We start from the raw sequence: 25469 nt of genomic DNA, 5'->3' as shown, positions 1-25469 counted from the left end.
TCAACCACCACAGACCTGCAGGGCCACAGCAAACATGCAGCACCAGATGAAGGCCCTCTGTTAGCCAGACGGAGGACAGCCGGAGCTGCCACGAGGATAAAAAGGGCAATGGTCACATTCACAAAAACGTTTCAACTCATGGGTTCAAACTCACATTTAAAAAAAAAAACACCTCATGTCACCTTCAGAGGACATTAAGGAACAAGTTACCTTGGAAACTGGCAAATAAAGGGGAAGAACCAACCGGCTGCCCTTCCTCTCCCACACGCACACCACCACCTCGCCCCCCTGCCCCCCCCCCAGCAATCAGGCAGCACATGAAGGGAGGTCCCCTTACAAAAGCATTCCCACAGACGGATGGAAAAGAAATTACGGATGAGAACAGCACCATTTTGCAGCCCCCAAAGGGACGCATGGAACCAGGCAGGGGAGAGGCCTCACAAGAACGGAGTCGGCCAGACAGCACAAGCCCCATGTGAAGAGCAGGACATCACCCTGAGCCTGGCCACAGAGTCACCTGCCTGTGACCTGGCCTCTGGACCCCGCTGCAGACAGCGAAGAGCACAGTGAAACACACCGTGACCTCTACAACTTCATGTCCCTGAAATGTCTTGCGTCTTCAACAGACTGTCCTAAGGAAAAGAAAGGGGGACAGACTAACAGAGTAAAGAACACAAATGTCTACCGCGGTGCTCAGGACGCAGCCTTGGGTGAGAAACCTGTCAGGGACACAGGAACCCAGTGACGGTGGCAGGTCTGGGGGAGGTGGACAGTGCAGCAGGTGGAAAGGCTTCCAGGGTGGGCACGGGGGCGGAAGTCACAGGATGTCTGCCTGGTAAGAACTCACTGATCTCCGCAGGTGGGCTTTGTGTGATCTTCTGTATCTGTGCTTTGTTTTGCACACAAAGGAGAAAAGAAGAGTGGACAGCCTTGTGAGACAGGGGACCCCCCCACACCAAGTTCAGAAGCACTCAGTGAGGCTGGGTGTCCCCTGGCCTCGGCGGCTCCTTGGGTCCATCCCACATAAAGCGCACGTCTCCTCCCAGGGCAGGGTGCCGTCCTCGCCACCCCTCCCTTGCGGGAGCCAGCCCAGCCCTCAGCCATGCTGCGGCAGCCTGCCCTCCACCCCTCCAGTCGGCTGCCAGGCTGTCCCCATCTGGGGAAACCCTCTTAGCTTCCCACAATGTTAGGTGCCCCTCATGTCTGCTGCCACAGTGAATGAACCGTAGGTTCTGCTGTCCCTGTCCCCAACTTCTCCCACTTAAACAGCCTTGCACAGGCGTGGCCCCCACAGGGCTGGCTGTCTACCAACACAGATGGAGGAGGCTAGTGGGGTGACCAGGGAGGGTGTCCCCTCGAGGAGGGGACTCAGGACACAAGGGGCTGGGGCTCAGGGCTGGGCTGGGTGGCCGGCTTCACTGCCTGCCCTCTTCAAGGGGTGCAGACACAGGCCCACAGTCACAGCCCGGAACTGGACGCTGGGCGTGACTTTCAGTCGGCGTAGCGGGGCCTTCCCTAAGCATTAGAGCCTGGAAAGGCCACAGGGGACGCCGCCAGGGCAAAGTGAGCACAGGGCGACGCACGCCTGTCCCAGAGGAGGTCTTCAAGGAAGTCCAGTAGGACCGCAGGCAGCTGGTCGCCCACACACAGTTAACACGTGTGCATCGCGGTGTCACGGGGCCCCCACTGCGCACCAAGCCATCACCATCCACATGGTGGGGACAACCTGTGCCCTGGGCCAGGGGGGCTTTCCAGGGGATGCGAGTCCACGCCCACTCAGGCTGCACCTCTCCCCAGACACGGCCTCATCCACAACCCCAGCCACCCCACAGTGCTGGGAGCACAGCTAGCAAAAAGCCTTACTTATCTTTCTAGATAAAGAATTCGCTTTGGGGGAGGGACAGGGTTTACTGCCCTGACTTCAGAAACCAATCTTAAACAGGTCAGGCGCCACAGGAGCTGCCGGAATCAGCAACACGCCTCCCGACGCCTGCAGCCTGACCTCTGACCCGCCCTGCGCAGTCTTTACCGTGAATGTGGCAGGTGTGTTGGCCACTGAAGATGTGGAGCTTGTACCAGGCGTCCTCACAGCGGACTTAGGAGCGTGCTGGCTAATGAGTAACCTGGACTAGCTGCGAGCTCTTCCTCAAAACCAGCTGCAATGTGCGCCCAGTGAGCAGCAAAGGATAGGCTCTGGGCCTGGCTCTGGGGCACGGGCTTGGGGGCACGGGCTTGGGGGCACGGGCTTGGGGGCACGGGCTCGGAGGCACGGGACGTGGGCACGGGACCTGGGGCACGGGCTTGGGGGCACGGGCTCGGGGGCAGAGGTCCTGGAGTTTCAGAATCACTGCCCCGGTCATGCTTCCCCAGTAACATGCTGGTCAATGATTTCCTCTTGTTGGCGGCTGAACTCATCAGCCGACAGTATTAGTATGTGGAAGAGTCCGAGTTTGGAAACAGTGCAGGAGCTCCTCAACTTACTATGAAACATCAAACCACCATGATTTTAAGGTACGAAGTCTGAAATTTACAACATAATCTGGTCTAAAGAATTTTAGTCTGTGTATAAAATGATTTCACTAAGTAAGCCAAAAGCCCAAAACTGACCCAAAAGCCTATTTTTGAAGGAAGGTCTCATTCCTAAAATCATACTGAATGTGGTCAGCATGGCGGTCAACACAGCAAGGTCTGACACAGCAAATCAAGCCAGGACACGACTCCTCTCCACATCGTACGAGCTCCTGACCCTGGGCCATGAGCTTCCTCTCGGAGCCTTGGTTTCTCCGTGAAAGGGCTGCGACAAGGACCACACCAGAAAGCCACTGACATGGGGCACACACGAAGCAGTGTGGCCCCCGGAGGCGGCCGTGAGCACCGCCAGGGTCATCCTCAGCGTCCCTTCACTGCTGCCCAGGAGGGACGAGCCTCAGAACGCAGCTCCCAAGGACTGGAGTAACACAGCTCAAAGACGCGCAGCTGTTATTCCACGGGAGATAAAGCCTGGTGTGGCGGCGACACAGGTTCACACTTCACTGAGACAGAATTCACACATCACACAACTCACTCACTTAAAGCATGTGATTCAATGGCTTTGGTATGTTCACAGACTTGTGCATCCATCACCACAACCTAACTTTAGGAAATTTTCATCTCCCCAAAAAGAAGCCCCGTCCCCACCAGCAGTCGACTGCTCAGCAAGCCGTCCACTATCTCATAGAGGCACCTCTTCCAACATCTCCTCGCAGCAGAATCTCTGCATGGTCTTGGTCTTTTCGGATTGGCTTCTCTCTTCGTCCATCGCGATGCAGCATGAATCAGTCCTGTGTTGTCTTCACTGCTGAAGAACACTATTGCATCATGGCTATGTCACGTTCTGTCACCTCGGCATCACGTGACAGATTTGGGCGTTGTCTCCATGTTGGGCTACGATGACTGCTGTTGCTGTGAACATCCATGGACCTATTTTGTGCGCACATGTTTTCACTTCTCCTGGATGGACACCTAGGAGCAGGACTGCTGGTCACATGGGGGCCGTTTGACGTTTTGAGGAGTGACAAGGTGTGCTCCCAAAAGGCAGCACCGTTTACACCAGAACTAGAAAAGCACGCGGTTCCGATTTCTCCACAGCCCTGCCGACGCCTGTCGCCGCCCCTCACGTCCATCACAGCCGCCCTGGTGTGTGTGAGGTGCTGTCTCCCCGTGGTTTGGTTTGCATTTGCCTGATGGCTTTTGATGTGCTCAATGGACATTTGTACATCTACTTTCGAGAAACATATATTCAAATACTCTGTCCACTTTTAATTTAATGTTCTGGATGCCAGCTGTTTCTCAGACACATGATTTTCAAATATTTTGTCTCATTCTTGTGTTGTCTTTTCACTTTCTTGGTAGCATTTTGCAGCACAAATGTTTTTCATTTTGATGAAGTCTAATGTATCTCTGTTGTATCACTTGTATTTTGTCACATCTAAGACACCATTTCCCCAGGTCACTAAGATTCACTTCCATGTTGTCTTGTTTTATAGTTTCAGCTTTTGCACTGAGGTCTGCGACCATTTTGAGGTGACTTGTGTGTGTGGTGTGTGGCAGGGTCCAATTTTGTCCTTCTGTGTGTGGATTATGCAGTTACCCCAGCAACACTGGGTGAAAACACTATTCCTTCCCACTGATGGAAAACGGAAAGGTCTGCTCCTGGGGCCCCGCTTTACCCCACTGACCGGTATGTCTGTCCGTACACCAGAACCACAGTCGTCATCAGGTCACTAAGACTGAGAACCTCAGTTTCCATACTCACAGTGGCCTGTCGTCTTTTTCCCCCCTTTCTTCCGCCTCTTGGCCGCACTCCTGTTCAAGCCGTTGTTTCTCAGTCCAGCTGTGTAGGACACAGCTCCCTGGCCCATGCTGGTGCTATGAGCCTTGTGCTACCCCCGGCTGGGGCAGTCGGTTGCCAGTTGTTGGTCGGCCACTCACAACAGCTCACGGCAGCTCTCACACGCAGCAGCCCAAGGGGGCCCAAGGCAGCCCACGGCAGCCCAGCTCCAGGGAGAGCTGTTGTTCATAATTTTAGCTGTAGAGGGCGCAGCGCACTGGTCCGTGTGGGAATTGAACTGGCGACCGTGGTGTTAGGAGCTGGGTGCTCCAACCTGAGCCATGGGGCCCGCCCCACCCAGCCTGTCGTCTTCTTTCTTTGATGTCTGCTTTTGTTCGCAGGTTAATACTGGCCTCACAGAATGAGTTGGGAAGTGCTCCCTCCTCTTGTATTTTTTCAGAATTTGTAAAGGATTCGCATGAATTATTTAAGTGTCTGGGCCAGGGTTTGTTCTGATGGAAAATTTTTTAATTACTAATTCAAGCTCTTTACTTCTGTGAGTCTATTCAGATTTTTTTACTTCTTCTTGAGTCAGTTTCAGTTATTTGTGTCTTTCTAGGAATTTCTCCATCTTATCTAAGTCAGCTAATTTCTGGCATACAATGAATTATTCATGGTACTCCATTATAATCCTTTTTATTTCTGCAAATTCAGTAGTAATGTCCCTTCTTTCATTCCTGATTTTAGTAACTTGAGTCTTCTCTCTTTTTTCTTGGTCAGTCTAGCTAAAGGTTTGCCAGTTGTGTTCATCTTTGCAAAGAACCAGTCTTTGGTCTAATCTGTTATTTCCTTCTGCGGCTTTGCGTTTCACGCGCTCTCCTTTCTCTGGCTTTCGAAGGTGGACATTAGGTTAGTGAGCTGAGATCTGCTTTTTTAATGTAGGCGTCTACAGCTGTAAACTTCCCCCAGCACTGCTTTCACTGCATCTCCTAAGTTCTGGCACACGTTGGAGTTTTATATTCACTTCTCTGAAAATGTTTTCTAATCTCCCCTGTTTTATTCTTTGACCCATTGGTTATAGAGGGGCGTGTTTAATCTCCACATATTTGTGAATTTCCTAATTTCATTCCATTGTGGTTGGAGAATATACTTTGTGTGCTTTCTTTCCATCCTTTTAAATTCAGCGAGGCTCTTTTTATGGCCTAATGGATTGTCTATTCTGAAGAATGTCCCCCGTGCACCTGAGGAGTATGTAAGTGTGCTCTGTCCTCGTGGGTGGAACAGTGTCCGTTAGTCTGGCTGGTTTACAGTGCTGTCTGAGTCTCCCAGGCATTGCTGATCTTCTGTCTAGTTGTATTTATTTCTGAAAATAGGGTACTGAAGTTTCCCACTATTACTGCTGAATTGTCTATTTCTTCCTCTTCATGTACTTGGGGGCCCAGTTATTAGGAGTACATATGTTTATAATTGATACATCTCCTTCAGGGATTCACCCTTTATCATTATAAAATGCTCTATGTCCCTAAAAACAATTTTTGTCTTGAGGTCCATTTTATCTGATATATTAATAGGGCCACTCCAGTTCTCTTCTGGTTGCTATTTGCAAGGTATATCATTTTCTTCCTTTCACTTGTGTCTTTTTTTTTTTAATCTTTTAATCTGTAGTGTCTCTTGAAGACAATATATAGTTGGATCATGTTTTTTTAATCCTTCCTGCCAATTCCTGCCTTTTAATTCAAGTGTTTAATCCATTTACATTTAAGATAATTACTGATAAGGCAGGACAGACATCTGCCATTTTGCTATATTTTCTATGCGTCTTGTGTCTTTATTCCTGTATTCTTCCATCACTGCCTTCTTTTTTGTTAGATATTTTTCATACCCCAATTAATTCCCTTGTTTCTTTTACTATACTTTTTAGTTACTTTCTTAGTAGTTACCTGGGATTATAATTCACACGTTAACTTAAATCAATCTAGTTTGGGTTAACAGAAACTTAATTTTAATATAAATTTTGCTCCAACATAGCTCTGTTCCCTCCCCTCTCCTCTGTACTATTACTGGCACACAAATCACATCTTCACATGTTATAAGCCCATTAGTGCAGTTTTCTTTAATCTATACTAAAATTAATTAAAATTACTGTATTATGCAGTTGTCTTTCCAATCAGATAGGACACAAAAAGTTACAAAAACACTTACACTCCTTTATATTTACCTACAGGTGTCTTTCCCATTGTTCTTTATTTCTTTGTGCATTTCTGCCATCTCCTGTCCTTTCATTTTAGTCTGAAGCGCTCCCTTTAACATGTATTGTAGGGCAGGGCTGCTAGCAACAAAGTCCCTCATTCTTGTTTATTTAGCAATATCATGATTTCTCCATTTTTGAAGGGTGGTTTTGCTGGATACAGAATTCTTTTTTTTCCCTTCACTATTTCAACATTTTTATTCTAATAAGTTTTTGCAATTCTTAAGCTTATAGAGTATAAGCAATTTTGAATCCTTTTAAATTTAATGTTATATCATAGGCATTCCCCACATCACTATAAATCCTCTAAAAATATGTTTTTAATGATGATGCAATACTCAACCAGTGTTAATATTCTAAAATTGACTTACTGTTTCTATGTTATTGATCATTGAGCTGTTTGAGGTTTCCAGTACAATGAATAACAGTGTAGTTGGATACAGAATTCTTGATTGACAGTCTTTTCTTTTCTTTTTAGCATTTTTGTGTGTGTCAGCCCACTGGTCTCCGTGGTTTTGAACAAGAAGTCAGCTGCTAATCTTAAGGCTGTCTGGAAGACATGAGTTGTTTTCCTCTTGCTGCTTTCAAGGTAACTGTCTTCACCTTTTGACAATTGGACTATGATGTATCTAGGTACCAATCTCCTTGAGTTTATCCAATTTGGAGGTCATCCTGGATGTGTAAATTAATGTTTGTCGTCAAATTTGGGGCATTTATTCTTCAAATATTCCTTCCACATCTTTCTCCTAGTCTCTTTGTAGGGCTCAAATATGGATGGACACACCAGTATGCTTGCTGGTGTCCCACAGGTCTCGGAGGCTCTGTTCATTTTTCTTCATTCTTTTTATTTTCTGTTCCTCGGGCTGGATCTATACACACCTTCATATTGATCTTAATTTAATTACCTTAACAAACTTACTGCCAAATTCACTGATTCTTTCTTCTGACAGCTCAAATGTGCTACTGAGTCCCTCCGGTGAATTTTTCATTTTAATTACTGTGTTTTCAACCCCAGAATTTCTTTTTTCTTTTTTTAACAACTCCTGATTCAATTATTGATACTCTATTTGGTGAGACATCATTCTCATATTTTCTTTTAATTCTTTAGACATGGTTTTAGTTCTTGGAACATATTTATAACAACTGATTCCTTGTCCAGTGAATTCAACATCTGGACCCTTTCAAAGACACTTTCTATTGACTACTTTTTTTTCCCTCCACATAGACCATATTTTCCTGTTTCTTTGTATATCTCACAATTTCTTATGGGAAACTCGGTGTTTTAGACAGCATTATGTGGCCACTCAGGGAATCAGAATGCGCCCCTCCCAGGAACTGCTATTGCTGCTGCGGCTGTTTGCTCAGTGACTTTCCTGAACGAGTTCTGTAAAGTCTGGAACTGCCTGCAGTTTACAGCTCCTGAGGCCTCTGCTCAGTCAGCGACGCTCACGTAGGGGGCAGTCAGTGACGTTGCCGAGACACGCCCTCGTCAGTGCGCCCACCGCGGCGCCACGTCTGCCCTCACTTCCTGCACGTGCACAGTGCCGCGAGGGCAGCCGTCTAGGCCCACAGGCACCCACCAGAGCTCTTCAACGCCCCGGATGGCATGTCACTCTTCACATCTGCCTGTTCAGCTTGTGGCCACACTTGTAGCTCCCAGCTGTGACATTAAACAATCGCCACTAGCTGTTTCCCACAAACACACTACAGACAGGACTCTCCACACTGAGTGAGGTCAAGGGATGCAAAGCTCTGCTGAGGGGCTTCTGCAGCGAGCTGCAAGCCCACCCACACAGTGACGGCGCTCTGAGAAAGAAGGGCTGGAGGGGCCACTCCCACCCGCCCCTCCAGTGGCTGCAAGGCTGCTGGTTTTCACAGCTACACACACCCCAGAAAAGGGAGTGAGCCTAGGTCAAGTGAGAGGTTCAGCAGCTGTTCTTGAGTAAACCCACCCAAGATGGTTTCAATCTTTGGTTAGTTTCCAGGGTTCTGACAAAATTGATTTTGACCGTTTATACCAGTGTTTTCATTGCTTTGATGGAGGAATGAAGTCACGAAGGTCCTCTGCCACCAGCCTGCCTAAATGGCATTTCTGCCATCGACAAAGCCACTATGAGGAGAGTACCTGGCCACTCACGCCTCCTGCCAATCCTGATTTCTAGCCCACTCCGCTGCCCTGATTCAGACCCTCCCATTGTCCGCTAGACCAGGGCAATCAACCTTCCCCTAACTGGCTCTCCTGCCTCAGGGCCTAGTCTAAAATCCATCCTCTGCATCAAAATGACTATTCCACTAATAAAAAACAAATGGCCTGTGTCACTGTCCTGCTTAGAACACGTTGGTGGTCCACGTCCTTCCTCCAGAGCAGGTCCCCATGACCTGGCTTTGGCTTGCCGTCTCCTCCTGCCACCTCCCCACCGGCCACTCGGCGGTACTCCCGTACCTAGGAATCCACCACCACCCCTGGAGGGTGTCCCGCTGACACGCATGCCTGTGCGGTGTGCTGCATGGTGCTCCCCCTTTCCTGGATCAGGCCCCTGAGCACCAGCCCTGCACTGCCATGCCTGAGCACCCCTCGCCTCCTAGGCGGACTGTCACTCATTTGCACTGTCCCTCTCACCCGCTGACCACTCTGCATTAAGAGGGTTGAGCTGCTCTGAGGACAGGGCCACGTCTCAGGACCCTCAGTGTTCAGTGTGCGAGAACAAAACACTGGTCTGTAATGCTCCACAGGCCCACACCATTCTCCCCCCGCCATCCACCCTGTGACCCAACCTCCCGCCCGTCTCTTGGCTGGTTCCACGGCACCACGTGGGCCTCTGCGGTCTCCTCCACGCTGTGGGCATCTTCCCCCGCGAAGGCCTTGGCACTGGCTGCTCCCTCTGTCCAGACTGTCCTTCCTCCCCACTCCTGTGTGTCTCAGTGCCTTCCAGTCTTTGCTCAGCGGCTACCTGCATAGCAAGCCCCTCCTGGTACCACAGTTGAAGGTGAGAAGCCACAGCCCCACGCTCCCCATCACCTCCTCTCCTTAGTTTTTCTCGACTGCACTCGTTGTCTTCTACCATAGACAAAAGCTTCTTTTTTCCTTCTGCCTCCACCCAGCAGAACGTGAGCTCCGCATGGGCGAGCTTAGTCACTGCTAAGCCTCAGCACCCAGGACAGCGCTGGTGAGCCGCTCCTCGCTCCTCGGTAAGAGCAGCACACAGCTGAGCGCTCCCCACGTCCCCAGATGCCCCCAAAGCTTTGCAGCAAGTGAGCCAGGCGACGACCGACATCACTGAACCTGCAGTCACCACTGACGCAGCACACGGCTTCCCTGAGGTCCTCCCTCTCCCTCACACCCGCCCTATCAGACAGTCTTGTCCCTTTTCCCTCCGAATGAATGCTCTACTCCCACCACCTCCACTGCCACCAACATCTCCTTTCTAGAACATGGTGACGCTTCACCTTCCACCCCTGGTCTCCTCCAAACAGTGCCCACCCAGAAGCCAGGGTAATCGTTCAGGTATCATCAGACCTGTCAGTCACCTGGTTTTCTTCAGCAGCCTCCGACCTGACACCTCAGAGAAGCTCAGCTCAGCTGCCCTGGTCGGCCCGGCCTGAGCTCCTGACCACGCCGAGTCTTCCCCCGTCAGGAGGCTGGGCCAGCTTCAGGACCCAGCTCACGTGGCCCTTCTGCAGAGAGGCCCTCTGTGATCAGCCCCTACGGTAGTCGCCCTTCACCCCACCATGATGAAGTACCTCCAGAAAAATGCTTCTGTTTTTACAAGCTGGAGTTCAGGGCTTCAAGGAACTCTTTGGACATTTAGGGATCTAAAGTCCTCCGGACTCATTACCAAAAACAGAATCTCCTGGGAACCATGAGAGAAATTTCTGTTTACTATAGTACGTTATCGACAAGAAACTGCGCATCACACAGACCACGCCTCGGAAACAAATCAGATGCTTCTCTCTCTTGCTTTGATTACTGGGGTTCAGAGCACTGCACACGCAGCCAGTCAGACAGAGGCATTCAAAAACACCCCTCTGCCAGTGGAGAACAAGGGCCCCTGCGTGCTGGCTTCTGGCGAGAACCAGAATATATGCCACAGAATCACATGTTCTCTTTAAAATTCCACTTCGAAACACATGAAAAACTAGCTTTACGGCAAGAACCACCCACCCAAATGCGATTTAACAGTAAAAGGTACGATTACTTCATTTAAGAGTTAAAAACTGAAAGTACTATAAGTTAAATTAGTCTTCCCAAGGCCTCCTCTCGAGCAGTGATTACTCCCAAGTGTGAAAGATGGCCATTGGGGCGGCCGGTTAGCTCAGCTGGTTAGAGCGCAGTGCTCTTAACAACAAGGTTACCGGTTCGATCCCCACATGGGCCACTGTGAGCTGCACCCTCCACAACTAGACTGAAACAACTAGTTGACTTGGAGCTGATGGGTCCTGGAAAAACACACTTAAAATAAATTTTTTTAAAGGTTAAAAAAAAAAAGATGGCCATAACATGACATAACATCCGTGTGTGTGTGTGTGTGTGTGTGTGACATAAAATGTGTCAAAAACTTATTTCAAAGCAGAAGGCTGTATGAAGAGAGGGGTCATCAGCATTCGGACACGGACTGCCCAGCAGAGCGAGCTGGGACCCGGCTAGCTGCAGGAGGGAGGGAGGGCCGGTAAAAAGCAGCCCTGCTTAGACAGAGAACCTGAAAAGGCGCAGGCCCTGACAGCGCCAGGTGCCGCGGGAAGCGGCCAGGAGGACGGGCCGAGAGTCTGCACCAGGCGCAGCAGATCCCCCTCCACCAGACCCTGCAGCAGGGCACCCACCCGCCCCCGAGTCCCAGCAGAGACAAGAGGTTCTCCCTCTGGAGAAGCTGGGACATGGAAGCGCCAGGCCTGGGGACACGACTGAGTGCTGGGGTGAGGCTCCACGCAAAGAAAAGCACGCCTGAGTGACAGACTCACTGAGGGGTGAGGCCCCGCCCCCACTCCCAGGATAGCAGCAGCCAGGCTTCCAATACCCAGCAAACTACACCCCAATCCAGAGAGAGACTGAAGAGTTATTCTGAGGAAGACTGAAAAGATGGCTGACACGTCAGGCGCCCCCAGAAACAGAGCCGTCATCCATCACCGTGCCTCCGGCCAAAGCCAAGCCCACAGTGGGTGGCCTACGCTGACACACGTGAATGACCGATACCGACCACCAGGCATCTGGAAAGGTCTCATGGCATGAGCCAGACACGGAAACAAACCTACAGAAAAGGAATTCAGAGCAAAGAGGTCATGCAGAGAAGGAAGCCCCAAAATAATGAACACTCTTCCACACGTAAGAGAAAACACAGCTTTCAGAACCAGACGCCGCCCAAAGAAGGAGCGCTCGGACAGTGAGAAAGCCCTCAACTTATAAAAGCAAGAGCAGAAATTCAAAGTTCCAGAGAAAGCTAGAGGACCAAGCCGCGTCTCAAACAACAGACAGCACAGGACAAAGAAATGAAAAATGAGATAAAGGGAGAAAATGTGAGGCAAGAGGTCCGCACTCCGCTGTACTGGAGGGAGACTGAGAAAGAGAAGGGCAGAGGGAATTACAGAGAACAAGACAAGAACACCCCAAACCAAGCACAAGGCCACTGATGTGGGGCAGCATCTTACAGCGTCACATCACTGGACACTCACAGGACAGCCACGCCTTCAAAACGGAAGAAAAATCATTTCCAGCCTCGAATTCTACTCCAGCCAAATCCTCAAGCATGAAGGTAAAAGACACTTTTTTTTTTTTAAACGCAAAATCCCAGGACAATTTTTCCTCCCATGCACTTTCCCAGGTGCACGGAAGACGTGCTCCACCAAACCGCATGCAGACGGGCACAGGCCGAGAACAGACTGACAGGAAAACACCTATAAATGATACGCACATGCAATTTAGAATTGGCAAGTCATCACATTTTTAAAGTAAATATGAGAAGAAATGGCTATAAAATGAAAACAATTGACTCTGAGATTCAGGAATGGGGGTGAGGAAGCGGTCGTGTGTGTTATTGTTAACTTCTTAGACTATGTTCTTGCCTTTATGTTTCTAAATGTTTTTAAACATTTTATCGAGGGCAAGCCTAGAAGACGAAGATAAAAACGACTGCAGCTGGGAAGACCTGCCCAATTACTCAGTAGCCCCACTCCCTCCCCGAGAGCTAACTTTCTCCCGTGCAGAAACCACCCACCCACTGCCCTGACCTTGCTCCTCCCACAATCTGGTGCACGTATCCCTCCAGCCCCAACCTTCAGCTCTCTCCACCAGGAAAGCAAACCCACGGCGCCCGCCAGGACCTGCGACAATGCCTGATGGCAGACACACTCTCTGTGCCCTCCCTGTCCTCACCCCTCCTGAGCCAACTTCAATCCCATCACAGAAACCACACCCTGACCCAACTCCTCCCTGCTGAACCCAAATCCTGACCACCTGGTGCCTGAGCCTGGTGAATCCACACACCCAGTCACCCAGGCGCTCGGCTGGCTCACTCCCGAAGCCCCGACGCTTCCCTGCACCTCCTCCCTCCCCACTGGCAGCTGGTGAGCCTACCCCACCTGCAAGACAGCGGCTGAACCTCTGCTTCTCTCCACCCTCCACTTCCCCCGGGCCCTTCTCTGCTCAGCCTGCAAACAGGCTCTAGTCCCCCAGCTCCAGGGGGTCTTCCTGTCTCCCCTGGTTCAGAGCCTCCCAACAGGACTGCCCCCTTCCTCTGCCCTCCCCTCCTCCACACAGCATTCAGTCGGTCGGAGGAACCCTTCCCAAAGGTGAGTCCCCTCTCTGCTCACCATCCACTGGCTCCACATGTGACGCAGAGGAAGCCAGTGTTGTTGTAATGGCCCATCCACCTGCCCGCTCACCCAGCACTCACGTCCCAGGCCCTCTCCCCAACTCCTACTCCAGCCACACTGGCCCCCCTGCCCGTCCGCCAGCACCCCAGGGCACGCTGGACCCCCAGCAACACCGTCTAAACTGCAACCCCCTTTCCTGCTTTACTTCCCCTTAATATAGTTTGTAAAGTTCTTTTCATTACACCTATTTAGTTTACGTCCACATCTCTAGAATGTACAACACGTGAGGGGTTCTTCACTGTTTTGCTCTGTGAAAAACCAGCACTCAGGAAATTTGTTGAACAGATGAAATGACCTTAAAAACACCTTCCTGACCCCACGGTGATAGGCAGAGTTCCCCCCAAAGACGTCCACGCCCTAACACTAGGATCCTGTGAGTTTTCTTCCACGGCCAAAGGAACACTGCCGGGGTCACTCAGGCAGGGGTTATCCAGCGTCATGCAGGTGGCCCATCTAGTCCCGGAGCCCTCAGCCGCATGCACAGAACTCTGCATGGAGGAGAAGACGGGCTAGGGAGGGAGAGAGAGAGCCCCATCTTGAAAGGGAATCCCCAGAGGGGCCCTAGGACCTGAGACTGGACGGTTACAGTTGGGTTCAGTCGCTAGGACAGTAGACCTCAGACCCACGCTGCAGGACTGAGCGGAAGCAGCTCTGGGGACACCTCGATCTGGGCCTGAGAGACTCTAGGCAGGGCCCCCACCACAGACAGGCTGTGCGGCTTCTGGCGGACAGGACACGAGCCAACACGGAATGCTGGTTTATTTGTTACGGCGGCAACAGAAAGCCACACGGCCTCGGCCCTCGGCAGTCACCACCTGGCTGCTTTCCTCTTTACAACAAAATCCCTAGGAACTCACTTTACCAACTATTCTCCCTTAGGCCTCCCCATCAGGTGGACCCCCACTCGACCGGCTGCCCGGACCCACCTGGCTGGCTCCGCCCCCTGGGGGGGCCTCGGCCTGGAGCTTGGGCACAGCACTGTGGTCCAGAGAGGAGACTGCAGCCCAGCAGCCCAGCAGCCCAGCCCGGGACTCACCCGCACCCGCTCTGTCACCTCCCAGCTGCCATGCGGTTGGGCCGCGACCCTGAGCCCCTCACCTGTGAGAGGGAGAATCACAGTAGTACTGCCAAGTACTGCCACGCAGTCCACGAGGGTGCGTGTTTGGAAGCATGCCCGCACACGGGGACGCATGAGGGAGCGAGAGCCACGTTTTGGTGGCTGCCATTCCCTCCCTTAGTGAGCTCCCCAGTGTCATCCTGGCTTTAAATGCCATCTCTCAGCGAAGCCCCACACTTTTACCTCCAGCCCAGCCCTCTTCTCGGAACTCCTGGATACCTAAGTGCAGGACGAGCCTCTCTCCCCAAAACCCACTGCCATGAGCAGGGACAGGACTTCTCCTCCCACCTTAGCAATTAAAAGCTGGACGAGATGAAACAGCAGTTTTCAGACACTGGACAGCAGCCGATGGAAGACAGTGCTCTCTGAGGGACAGAGAACAAGATGAGCCTTGCAACTGCCCCAGCTTACTGCCGGAAGAGGAGGGGCGGGGGGCCAACAGCCCGAGGGTCTCCCTGAAGCGAGCGACAATGGACCAGGCGTGGGGCCTGCTGCCAGGAGGGCAGAGCGCAGAAAGCCCGGCCTGTCTGCTCACTGACTGCCCCTGCTCCTGCTCACACCATAGGAAAGGCCCTGCAAGAAGGGGGCCAGCAAGCCTGACGGGAAAACTCGAAACCCAGGGCACCCAGAGTTCTGAGAAGGGATGCTAGCCCTCAGGAGTGGGGTGAGAGGGCCCCAGGCTAAAAGCTGCTTGGTCCCTCCTTACAAGGACCAAACTGCTCCCAAATAGCTTCGTCCCAGAACAAAGCTCAAGAATAAAGACACACAAACATATTCAGGATGACAAGGTGAAATTCACAATGCCTGGCATCCAATAAAACATTACTAAGCATGTAAAGAAACAGGAAAATACGACCCGTAATGAGTACGGGGAAAAACAACAGAAATGGACCCAGAAATGACACAAGTGACAGACTCAGGAGGTAAGGACGGTAAAACAGGACTATATTCCACAGACTCACGAAGGTGGGAGACATGGAAGTATGTTAAGAGGTACAGACAACATAAGAAGCACGAGGAGTGAGAGATGCAAGGTCTGAGGTGAAACCCACACAGCCCAGGTTACACACACAGCAGGTATCACACACAGCAGAGAAGGTCCCAAAGGAAACACAGAGCAAACCGGACTGAACAAGGAGCAGAGGGCAGGGAGCTGTGGGGTGGGGCCCCTTCAGGCAGCCTAACAGGCACGGCACTGGGACCCCAAAGGCGGGAAGGGACAGAAGACGGGCTGAAGAAATAACAGCCAAATTTGAAAAATTTGACGAAAACTATTAACCCACTGATCTCAGCAGCTCAAGCCCCAAGCACAAGGAACATGCAGAAAGTTACAAGGCTTGTCATAAACTGACACCAATGTTTGGAAAGCCGGTAGGTAATAGCAGCTGGAGCCAAGAGCCACCTCACATGCAGACACTGCTGAGCACGCGGCCATGCAGATCTAGTGGGTGTGCACACATGCATGCATGTGCACACAGGCACGCACACACATACACACATGCGCACATATGCACACATGCGCATGCACACAGGCATGTACACACATACACACGTGTGCACATATACACATGCACATGTGCACAGGCACACACGTGCACATATACACACATGCACGGGCACACACGTGTGCACATATACGCGGGCACACATACACACGTGCACATATACACACATGCACAGGCACGCACACACACACGTGTGCACATATACTCACACGCACATGCGTGCACACATGAGCCAACACAGGAAGGCTGGTTTAGTTGTTACAGCAGCGACAGAAAGCCGCACGGCTCCCTCTGGAAGCAATGCACCTAAGACCCAGGGCAGCCCCTTTAGTGTCCTGGAACAAAGCACAGGGACAAGGTGCCCTCCTGCCTCCTGCCGCCCCATGTGTCCCCATGCCATCCGAGAAGATCACTCCCATGGTTAACACAATAACCACCCACTGCCTCCCGACTTCAACCCTGCCCTACTGTCCTTTATCAGTGCAGAAGCTTATTTATACGTAATAAGCCAAATTACTTACAAAAAGCAGAAATAATTTGGGTCAGATCACTCCTGCAAACACCTCCAAGGAAGCCTGGCAAGGCCTGAGGCGACCTGCCCTCCATTCCTGCGGCCTCCGCTCCCTCTGACCCAGCCCGCACCATCTGCACTCACCCGAGAGCCTCCACACTGCTACCTGCAGCACTGTCTCCTGATGCCCCCGTGGCTCGCTGCCCTGTCCCCTACAAGCTTCCTTAAATTGACCTAACCTGACCCTTCTGAGAAGCTGGACCCTGCCGTACCTCTCATCCCCTTCCCTACTTCATTTCCTCCACCACAGATGGACAGATGGAGGGAGAGGTAGACATACGTAGGTTGTTCTCAGTTGTTCCATCTATTCTCACAAGAGCTAAGTTCTGGAAGGGCATGGACCTTGTCCACTTGGCTAACCACTGACTCCCCAGTGCCTAGAATAATGCCTGGCACACAGCAGGCACCCCACAGATTTTTCAGATGAATTGTACAATTATGTCAGAAAATGCCTGACGTAACTGAACAAGAATGTCGGAAAAATAAAGAAATTTTGAAACACACACCTTCAAAACGCCCTTCCCTCTTAGGGCTGTATCGGAATTACAGAAAACATTAAGAACGCGGTATTTACCACGGTGTTTTCCTGACTACTTTGTACGAAGACAGATTGAAGCTCGCGCTACAGCACTGCTGCATCGGAGAACACACACCAGACACACAGCGCCCAGCACAGAGCAGCTCCTGCCCCTCGGGCACCAGCTCCGTGCAAGGCGCCCACACCCCGGGCCCAGGACAGCAGTCTCAGAAATGCCAGTCCCCAGGGACGGCACAACTGGGCACCAGAGGGCCCTCACCCAGCCCCGTCCCACCTGCCTCTTCTCCACACTCTCTGCGCTCCACGTAATGACACCGCAAGTGGCGGGTAAGTACATGGCACCTGGGACCGAATGGAAGGGCGGCCGCATGCTGGGGCTGCGGGGCTGTGGGGCGGACGGCTCTGGACGCCCCGTACAACTCCGCCTGACTCAGCCCCAGGAGACACCTGTGGGCACGACGAGTGCAGTCAGGTTCTGAGCCAGCTGTACTGCACGTGACACAAACAGCTCCACAAGGTATGTTTCAATAGTAAAAAACACTCCCAAAAGTGTCCCATACTCATTTCCTTGCTGGTTTTTCTAATGACTGTTTCGAAAGGCCATTTGACATCAGTTTAGTGGCCTTTCTACTGCTTCCTAAGCTGCAACAGAAACACATAACTGCTCTCTGAACCACATCACAAGAAGGAAAGCTGGTCACAGAAAACGCAAAACATAAACCCCAACACAGCACACCCCCTAAGGAGGCAAAATGCTTCAGGCACACGAGTCCCTAATCCTCGTCACCACCAGAAGAGCTTTTAAAGGTAAGAAAGACACAGAAAACCCAGGCCAGCCAACGTGGAAGCGGCCTCCACACGGTGAAGCAATCCGGGGACAAACACCAACGCCGGGGTAGGCGGGAAGGAACGAAGGACTGCAGGAGGGTGGGCGCCATGCAAGCACAGCCCAGGGCTCCCCGGTTAAACTGCGGGCTCTTGCAGGGCCCAGCGCGCAAAGGCGACAGCACGGGAACCAAGCCAGGATCTGACCCGAACCACTGGCCGCAAGTTCTGTCAGCCACTCCACTGCCGCTCCGAGGCTGCTGAGGCCCGAGAGGGAAGGAGCCCAAGGGGCAGAGCCCAGCCAGGGGGAGGGTGTCGGCCTCGTTGCTACAGGGCACAGGGCAGATGTGGGTGCATCACCGCCCTCCTCTAAGCCACAGCACCCCCACAGCCCCAGAAGGCAAAGTGCAAGCGCCAGCCCACTGGACTCAGCCCTACACGCTGCAGCTCCCCCAGAAGCCTCTATGACCCCACTTCCCACTCTCATTACTGAGCAACTGTGGCCCCCGCCTCACTCTGCTCTGCCAACAGTACTGAAGGAAAACACAGGAAGAGCTGGCAGGAAGTGGCGTGTGAAGGCAGGCAGGGACCAGAGTGTCTCCAAGTTCAAACTGTGCTGAGGGCGAGGGCAGCAGTCTGCGCGCCTCTGCCCGGGTGGCCCGTGCCTGGGGCCGCCCCACTCTTGTTGGTCTTCTTCCCACCGGAGTCTCCAGGGCACTCCCTGAACACAGGCCACTTCCTCCTGGCATGCCGGCCACCCCTGCGCCCCAGCCACCCCTGCACCGCAGACACCCCTGCACCCCGGCCACCCCTGCACCCCGGCCACCCCTGCACCGCAGACACCCCTGCGCCCCAGCCACCCCCTGTGCCCCGGCCGAGCCCTTGCAGCCCTCGCCACCAGAGCACAGACCCAGTCTCATATCAGCCTCCCTGCCCACCACTAAGGGGACGCCAATTCAAACCTCTCCACCCGAGAATTCTTCCCAGGACAACGACACATTTCAACGATGTCAGCTTTCACACCAGAGCCAGGAAGACCCTGAAGAAGGCAGATGCCAGGATCGGAAAACACAGTCCCGTCGTCTGTCTCACACATCCCGTGACCTGTTTTCGTGTGAGTGCACACTCAATTTGCTTTGTTAAGCGGAGGAGTTATTCCACTTACTTCGTACTGCACCGTAAGCCGATGAAGCCATCAACTTTCGACTGCCACACCAGTGGTTGCGATGCCAAACCGTGGGGGGGGGACTGTGCTGACCCAGGGGAGGGGGCAGGAGTCGGGGTACCATTCCTACGTCCCTGCGTCATTTCATCTCACTGGATGGAGCGGGGATGACCAGACGCCCTTTCACAGAAGGAGAATGCTCGCCAAGGCCACAGGCAGCCAGGAAACGCCCAGAATCTGGCGCGGACGATCTTCCCCAGACGCACCTGTGCCTCTGGTGTCCCCTCTGCCCTCCTGCAAGGACCTACCACCTCCAAATCAGAGACCCCTTCAGGGTGAGGGCCCCTGTCCCCACGCCCTCTTCTCCCCCATTGTGTACTCAGGAGTCCTGAAAACAGAGGTGCTCAGTCGGTGCTGCACTGGCAGGAACTCCTCTCCCCATTTGTCCGCAAGCTCCCTAGGGGGCCATTTCCCTGAAGCCCACCCAGCACGTCACCGTAACAGGCCCAGACGCCATCCTGTGTCCAAAACCTGAGGCCCAACGGGTCCTAGAATTCAGAATTGCTCAAACTGTAGGAAGAAGCACGTGCATGGCCACCATCGTCCATTGGCCCCACCCCCACGTCCTGCGAACCCACCCTCGTGGATTCCTCCCAGGCAGGGAGGCCACACAGAGCTTCAGGGCAGTGCAGGGCCAGCGTTTCTGCCATACAGGTTGACCACACACTTACAAAAAGACTTTTAGTTTTGGGAGCCTCATACGTTCGGAAATTTAATCAAAGGGAGGATGGCCTCATGCCCAAGAAACCGCAAAATGATCAGGTGAAATTCCGTGGACCTCAGAGCCCATCCCACTCAGCTCACACCAGAGTCACACTCTGTTCACATTAGTGCAAAGTACCGCTTCCTTAATCTAAATCACACTCAGTCTTCCCCTCTGGTCTGACTCGATTTGCTATTTTAAAAGCCAAGTAAACGCCATTTAATCCCACAAAGACAGCCTTTCCAATAACTGTGCAACTAAAAAATCCTGACATAGACTGTTGCCAAAAAACAGAGTGAAAATCATTTTAAGAGGAAAGAAAAGCAATGCTAGGTATCCGGCATGAGAATACACTTGTGACCTGGACATGTCAACTTGTCATAAGTGAGTGACCCCCACTTCGGAGGAGCCAGAAGGAACACACGGATATTCCTAGAAGCAGCAAAAGCCACCTCTGGCAGGAAAAATCCAACCTGGACCAAGAGCCTGCGTCTTCCTGCGCCTGACGGCTCCTCCTTCCCTTACCCTCCGTCACAAACTTCCTTAATCAGTTTCTAGGAATACAAATTGTGCAGAAGAGTGCAAAAGAAAATGTGCAAGAAGAGCACTCTTTTTTCAAAAAGTCAGCATTTTTTAAAAGTACAGTCAAGACTAAAATGAACCTGACTTTTTTTTTTAAACTTTAGAAGTAAAAAAGCAGACTGACAATCTCTGATTCTCATCTCTACGTATTACTATCCAGGAAAATCAAACACCAACTTTATGTTTAATTTTTACACTGAAGTTTCAGCTGAATTTAAATTTTTATGCTCAGTTTCTCCGTGTCCAATGTATGACTCATAAGAAATGGATTTGATGAACAAATAATTTTTTTTTAACTTTCGTCAGGCTAAAATATAATGCAGAGGGGTGCCAAATTCCAACAAAGTGAACAAACTGGGAGGGACCAGGTTTGGTGAGGACCACAAGGAGCAGAGCACTGATAATTACTCTACTAATTTATCAGTGCGCCCGCAGCAAAATTGCGGGCTTTCTCCAAGCACGTGGGAAATTGGGTTTTTTGCCAAATGGCTAATTGCACCTCCCCACTTGTTTCCCTTCATTTGAGTGAGTGCCTGGAGGACTGAAATAAAATGCCTGCAAGCATCTGTGCTGCCCAGCACCCCCCACCCCGCATAGAGGAATAAATGGCAATTTCCTGCCTGCTGGCAACGTGACTGGTCTCACAAGAATAAAGACCTATCGGGCCGGCCCGGTGGCTCAGGCGGTTAGAGCTCCGTGCTCCTAACTCCGAAGGCTGCCGGTTCGATTCCCACATGGGCCAGTGGGCTCTCAACCACAAGGTTGCCAGTTCAACTCCTGCAAGGGATGGTGGGCAGCGCCCCCTGCAACTAAAATTGAACATGACACCTTGAGCTGAGCTGCCTCCCGGATGGCTCAGTTGGTTGGAGCTTGGAGCACGTCCTCTCAACCACAAGGTTGCCAGTTCGACCCCTCAAGGGATGGTGGGCTGCTCCCCCTGCAACTAGAAAACGGCAACTGGACCTGGAGCTGAGCTGCACCCTCCACAACTAAGACTGAAAGGACAACAACTTGACTTGGAAAAAAGGCCTGGAAGTGCACACTGTTCCCCAATAAAGTCCTGTTCTCTTTCCCCCAATTAAAAAAAAAAAGTTATACCAGGATCATCGATCATCAACTGTGTGGGAGTTGGCACCCCTAACCTCCGCGTTGCTCAAAGGTCAACTGTATATGACTGTCCTTCACTGACATATCACACATATAAAAGCAAACAAAAGTTCCAAAATAAGTGAACAGCAAATAACGCTTATTTTTCCCCATTTCAGCAGTTGTTTTGTTTTCTTTGAGACTGCCTGAATATAGTAATGTCAATCAACACAACAGTCTAGAGGGGACGGTGCTGAGTGAGAAAAGCCATGCCAACAGGACATACCACACAGCACCCCTGAGATGTGACGCAGCATGGAGAACACATCAGTGGGTGGGGGCGGGGACGGGGTAGCACCCCGGGGAGGGGCAGCTCTGCTTGATGGAGGTGGGGATACACAAAGTACATGATTCAAGTCCACGGACCTACACACTCGTCAGTGCTGAGACCCCGGTGAAATGTGACTACGCCTGGTACACTGAACCAACCGTCAGCTTCCTGGTGGTGACACTGTCTTTTACGTGAGACGGCCACCTTAGAAGAGGCCGGGTGAAGCGTGCTGGGACCTCCCTGTCCATTTCTTTGTAACTTCCCATCAATCTATATTTGTTTCAAAATAAAGAATTATTAAAAACTGGGCCTAATAAAAGGATTAGAATTCTGTAATGCCAATTCAAAAGAGAGAAACAGTTCATGAACTCACACACACTAGACGCACATTGGCCAGATGCAGTGGCCCCTGGGCTGAGGTAGGTCAGAAAGGGTCAAGTTAATTTTATGAAGCACTGAATCAGTTTGCTCCCTGTGCCACACAAGCTGAGACAGGGCCCCTCTCCACACGCTGCAGCACGCTCACTGCTGCCCACGCTGAGGTCTGAGTCCCCAGCCGTCGGCTGGGAGCGGACCACCAAGGTGATGCCAGCGGATGCAGGGCACACTCATAAAGGTCTGCAAGGGCAAAACTTAAACCAGTTCAGAACAGTAGGAGGGAGCTGCACTTTCAGAACTGACACAGACGTCAGTGCGACTTCCGCTCAAAATCCATCCCTCTGTCAGTTGAGGAAATTGTGGCTCAGTGGCCGGTGGCTTCGGGTTGTGGAGCTGGTCAGAGGTGATCAGAGTCCAGCCCTGTGTTGCCAGCTTGGTGCCCTCTCCAGAGTCTGCCTGCATCAATCACCCTCACAAGAAAATAGTAAGACACAAAACCAAAGGCGGGCAGACAAAAAGGGCAGCAGGGACCCTTCTCCCTGCTCCAGGGGTCAGGCTCAGGCCAGCTCCAGCCGGGTTCGTTCCCCAATGCTATGTCCACGACCAGCCCACGTTTGCTGACACGCTCGTCCCCTGTGCTCCCAGGCACACCTCGGCCCTCGGCCTGCCCTGAGGACACAATCCCGACAATCACCTCCTGCGTGAGATTTCTGGCTCACTTGTCTCCTGGGCACAGGTCCCGTGCTGGGCGCTGTGAGAGACAGCATGGCCCCCACCCAGGGGGAGCTCAGTGGAGGGGAGCATGGCACACAAGCTGAACGACACTGCTCTGAAGGGGAAGCTGTGGCTGGCGAGACGGTGACCGCGCAGTGAGGTCAGGAAGGTGTTTCTGAGGAAGAAGCCACATTGAACAGACCTGGGCTCGGACCCCCAAGAGGGATTAGGACCCCCTTTCTTACATAATCTCCTTCAGGGCAGAGACTGTCTTATCCACTGGACTACAGCAGTGGCTCTCAACCAGGGACAACTGTGCCCCCAGGGCAACGTCTGGAAACATTTCGGTTGTCACAACTAAGGCATCTAGTAAGTAGGGACCAGGGATACTGCTCCCCAGAGGACAGCCCCTCACAACAAACAACGGGGGGCCCAAACATCAGTGGGGGGTGGACAGTCTGGTCCCCAGTCAACAAGTATCTGCCGAGTCCTCACTACGTGCAGGCGCCTTCCAGTCAAACGCAGACTCGCACAGAGCACGTGTGTGGGTGATTAGCTGCCGGAGAGAATGGGTTCCATCTCAGCTGCCGGCTGCCCAGTGCAGTTTTCTTCCAAAATGGAAGGACAGACGTCACAGCTAATTTAAGGCTGCTAAGCCTTTGCTCAAGGGGTCCCCTGAAACAGTGACACACTCAGCTGCACAAGGTGCATCAGGGTGACTATACCATAAAGGAAGAGAAAGAAGAGAATCCTGCCCGACCTGCAAAAGCACTGAGGGTGTGTTTCCACACTGATTTCTCACAGGGTAAGGGAGGGGACAGACCTTCCACTGTCTGCGTCCTCCACGCCCCCTAAGAAGGTGAGGTTACAGACATTCTTCAAAATCGACATTAAACCTCAGGCGACAAAAAGTCACAGTCAACAATTTGGTGGATGACAAGGAATAACCAAAACACAGGAAACTGGCTTTGTGTTTATTTTTCAAGTAAATAAAAGGGACATTCTCTGAAAACCAGCAGGAGTTTCTACACACCAAAGCCAAACTTACCGGTGACCCACGGGCAGGCCTCCGGGCCACTTCCACCTTTGGGTGTGGATTTTTCCACTCTGAGGGGACACACGTGTCCCTGATGGGAGGCAGCAGGCAGAGCAGTTTCCCCACAGCCATCCCACCCGCCACCGCCGGATTCCCTGCGGAGTTAGGAGTCGTTTTAACCAGGGCCGGGGTCACAGAGCTGCTTCCCCAGCAAGACACGGATTTCGCTATTCCCACTCCCAAAGGGAAAACCCACACTATTTTGGAAAATGCTGGGTTAAATGCTCCGTTACTAGAAAGAGGGAGAGTGCTCGAGATGACATCATGCTGGGGAGGGGCGCCTGTGCCGGAACCCCCTCGGCGGTGCCACAGTTCCCTCCTCCCGCACCCCTGCCCCCCTGCCAGGTCCTCGTCTCGCTCCCCGACCTGCACACACACACCCCTGTCCGAGCCCCCAATCCTGCATCCCCGAACCCTCCTCCCACACCCCGGCCTGAGACCCCGGACCCCCGCCCGGCAGGTCCGCACCCCCGACCCCACCCCGCGCCCCGGACCCCCGCCCGGCAGGTCCGCAGCCCCTGACCCCACCCCGCGCCCGGGACCCCCTGCCTCCAGGTCCGCACCCCCTGACATCACCCCGCGCCCGGGACCCCCGCCCGGCAGGTCCTCACCCCCGACCCCACCCCGCGCCCGGGACCCCCGCCCTCCAGGTCCGCACCCCCGACCCCACCCCGCGCCCGGGACCCCCGCCCGGCAGGTCCGCACCCCCGACCCCACCCCGCGCCCCGGACCCCCGCCCGGCAGGTCCGCACCCCCGACCCCACCCCGCGCCCGGGACCCCCGCCCGGCAGGTCCGCACCCCCGACCCCACCCCGCGCCCCGGACCCCCGCCCGGCAGGTCCGCACCCCCGACCCCACCCCGCGCCCCGGACCCCACCCCGCGCCCCGGACCCCCGCCCGGCAGGTCCGCACCCCCGACCCCACCCCGCGCCCCCGACCCCACCCCGCGCCCCGGACCCCCGCCCGGCAGGTCCGCACCCCCGACCCCACCCCGCGCCCGGGACCCCCGCCCGGCAGGTCCGCACCCCCGACCCCATCCCGCGCCCCGGACCCCCGCCCTCCAGGTCGGCAACCCCTGACCCCGCGAGACCCCCACCCTCCGCAGGCCGGGTCCGCCGCCGCGGCCACTCACAGTTGCGGATGTCGGAGATGAAGACGGCCAGGCCCCGCATCCCGTCCCCCTTGGACACGGCCGGCATCTTCGGTTCCCGGGGAGCGGCCTGCGCCGGCGGACCGGGAGGAGAGGCGGGCAGCGGGGACTCGGGGGCGGGGAGCGCCGCCGCCGGAGGAGCCGCCTCAGCCGGAGCCGCCTCAGGCTCCCAGCGCCGCTTTCAGGGCCGCCGCGCGCACGTACGCACGCACGCTCGCTTGCATTCG

At 53.3% G+C, this 25469-nt stretch overlaps 1 protein-coding gene across 2 annotated transcripts in view; it reads right to left on the bottom strand.

Annotated features, from left to right (window-relative positions):
- The window catches only part of AP2A2 (adaptor related protein complex 2 subunit alpha 2), a 64124-nt gene extending 38662 nt beyond the window's left edge, over positions 1-25462 (bottom strand). For both annotated transcript variants that reach the window (XM_033120416.1, XM_033120417.1), the window contains exon 1: positions 25225-25462. In XM_033120416.1, the coding sequence (XP_032976307.1) occupies positions 25225-25291 (67 nt within the window). In that variant the 5' untranslated portion in view covers positions 25292-25462. The remainder of the gene's footprint in view (positions 1-25224) is intronic.
- Positions 25463-25469: the final 7 nt, after the last annotated feature.

This window comes from Rhinolophus ferrumequinum, chromosome 11 (genome assembly GCF_004115265.2).
Source record: "Rhinolophus ferrumequinum isolate MPI-CBG mRhiFer1 chromosome 11, mRhiFer1_v1.p, whole genome shotgun sequence".
NCBI lineage: Eukaryota > Metazoa > Chordata > Mammalia > Chiroptera > Rhinolophidae > Rhinolophus > Rhinolophus ferrumequinum.
This window is presented reverse-complemented; position numbering and strand designations above follow the sequence as displayed.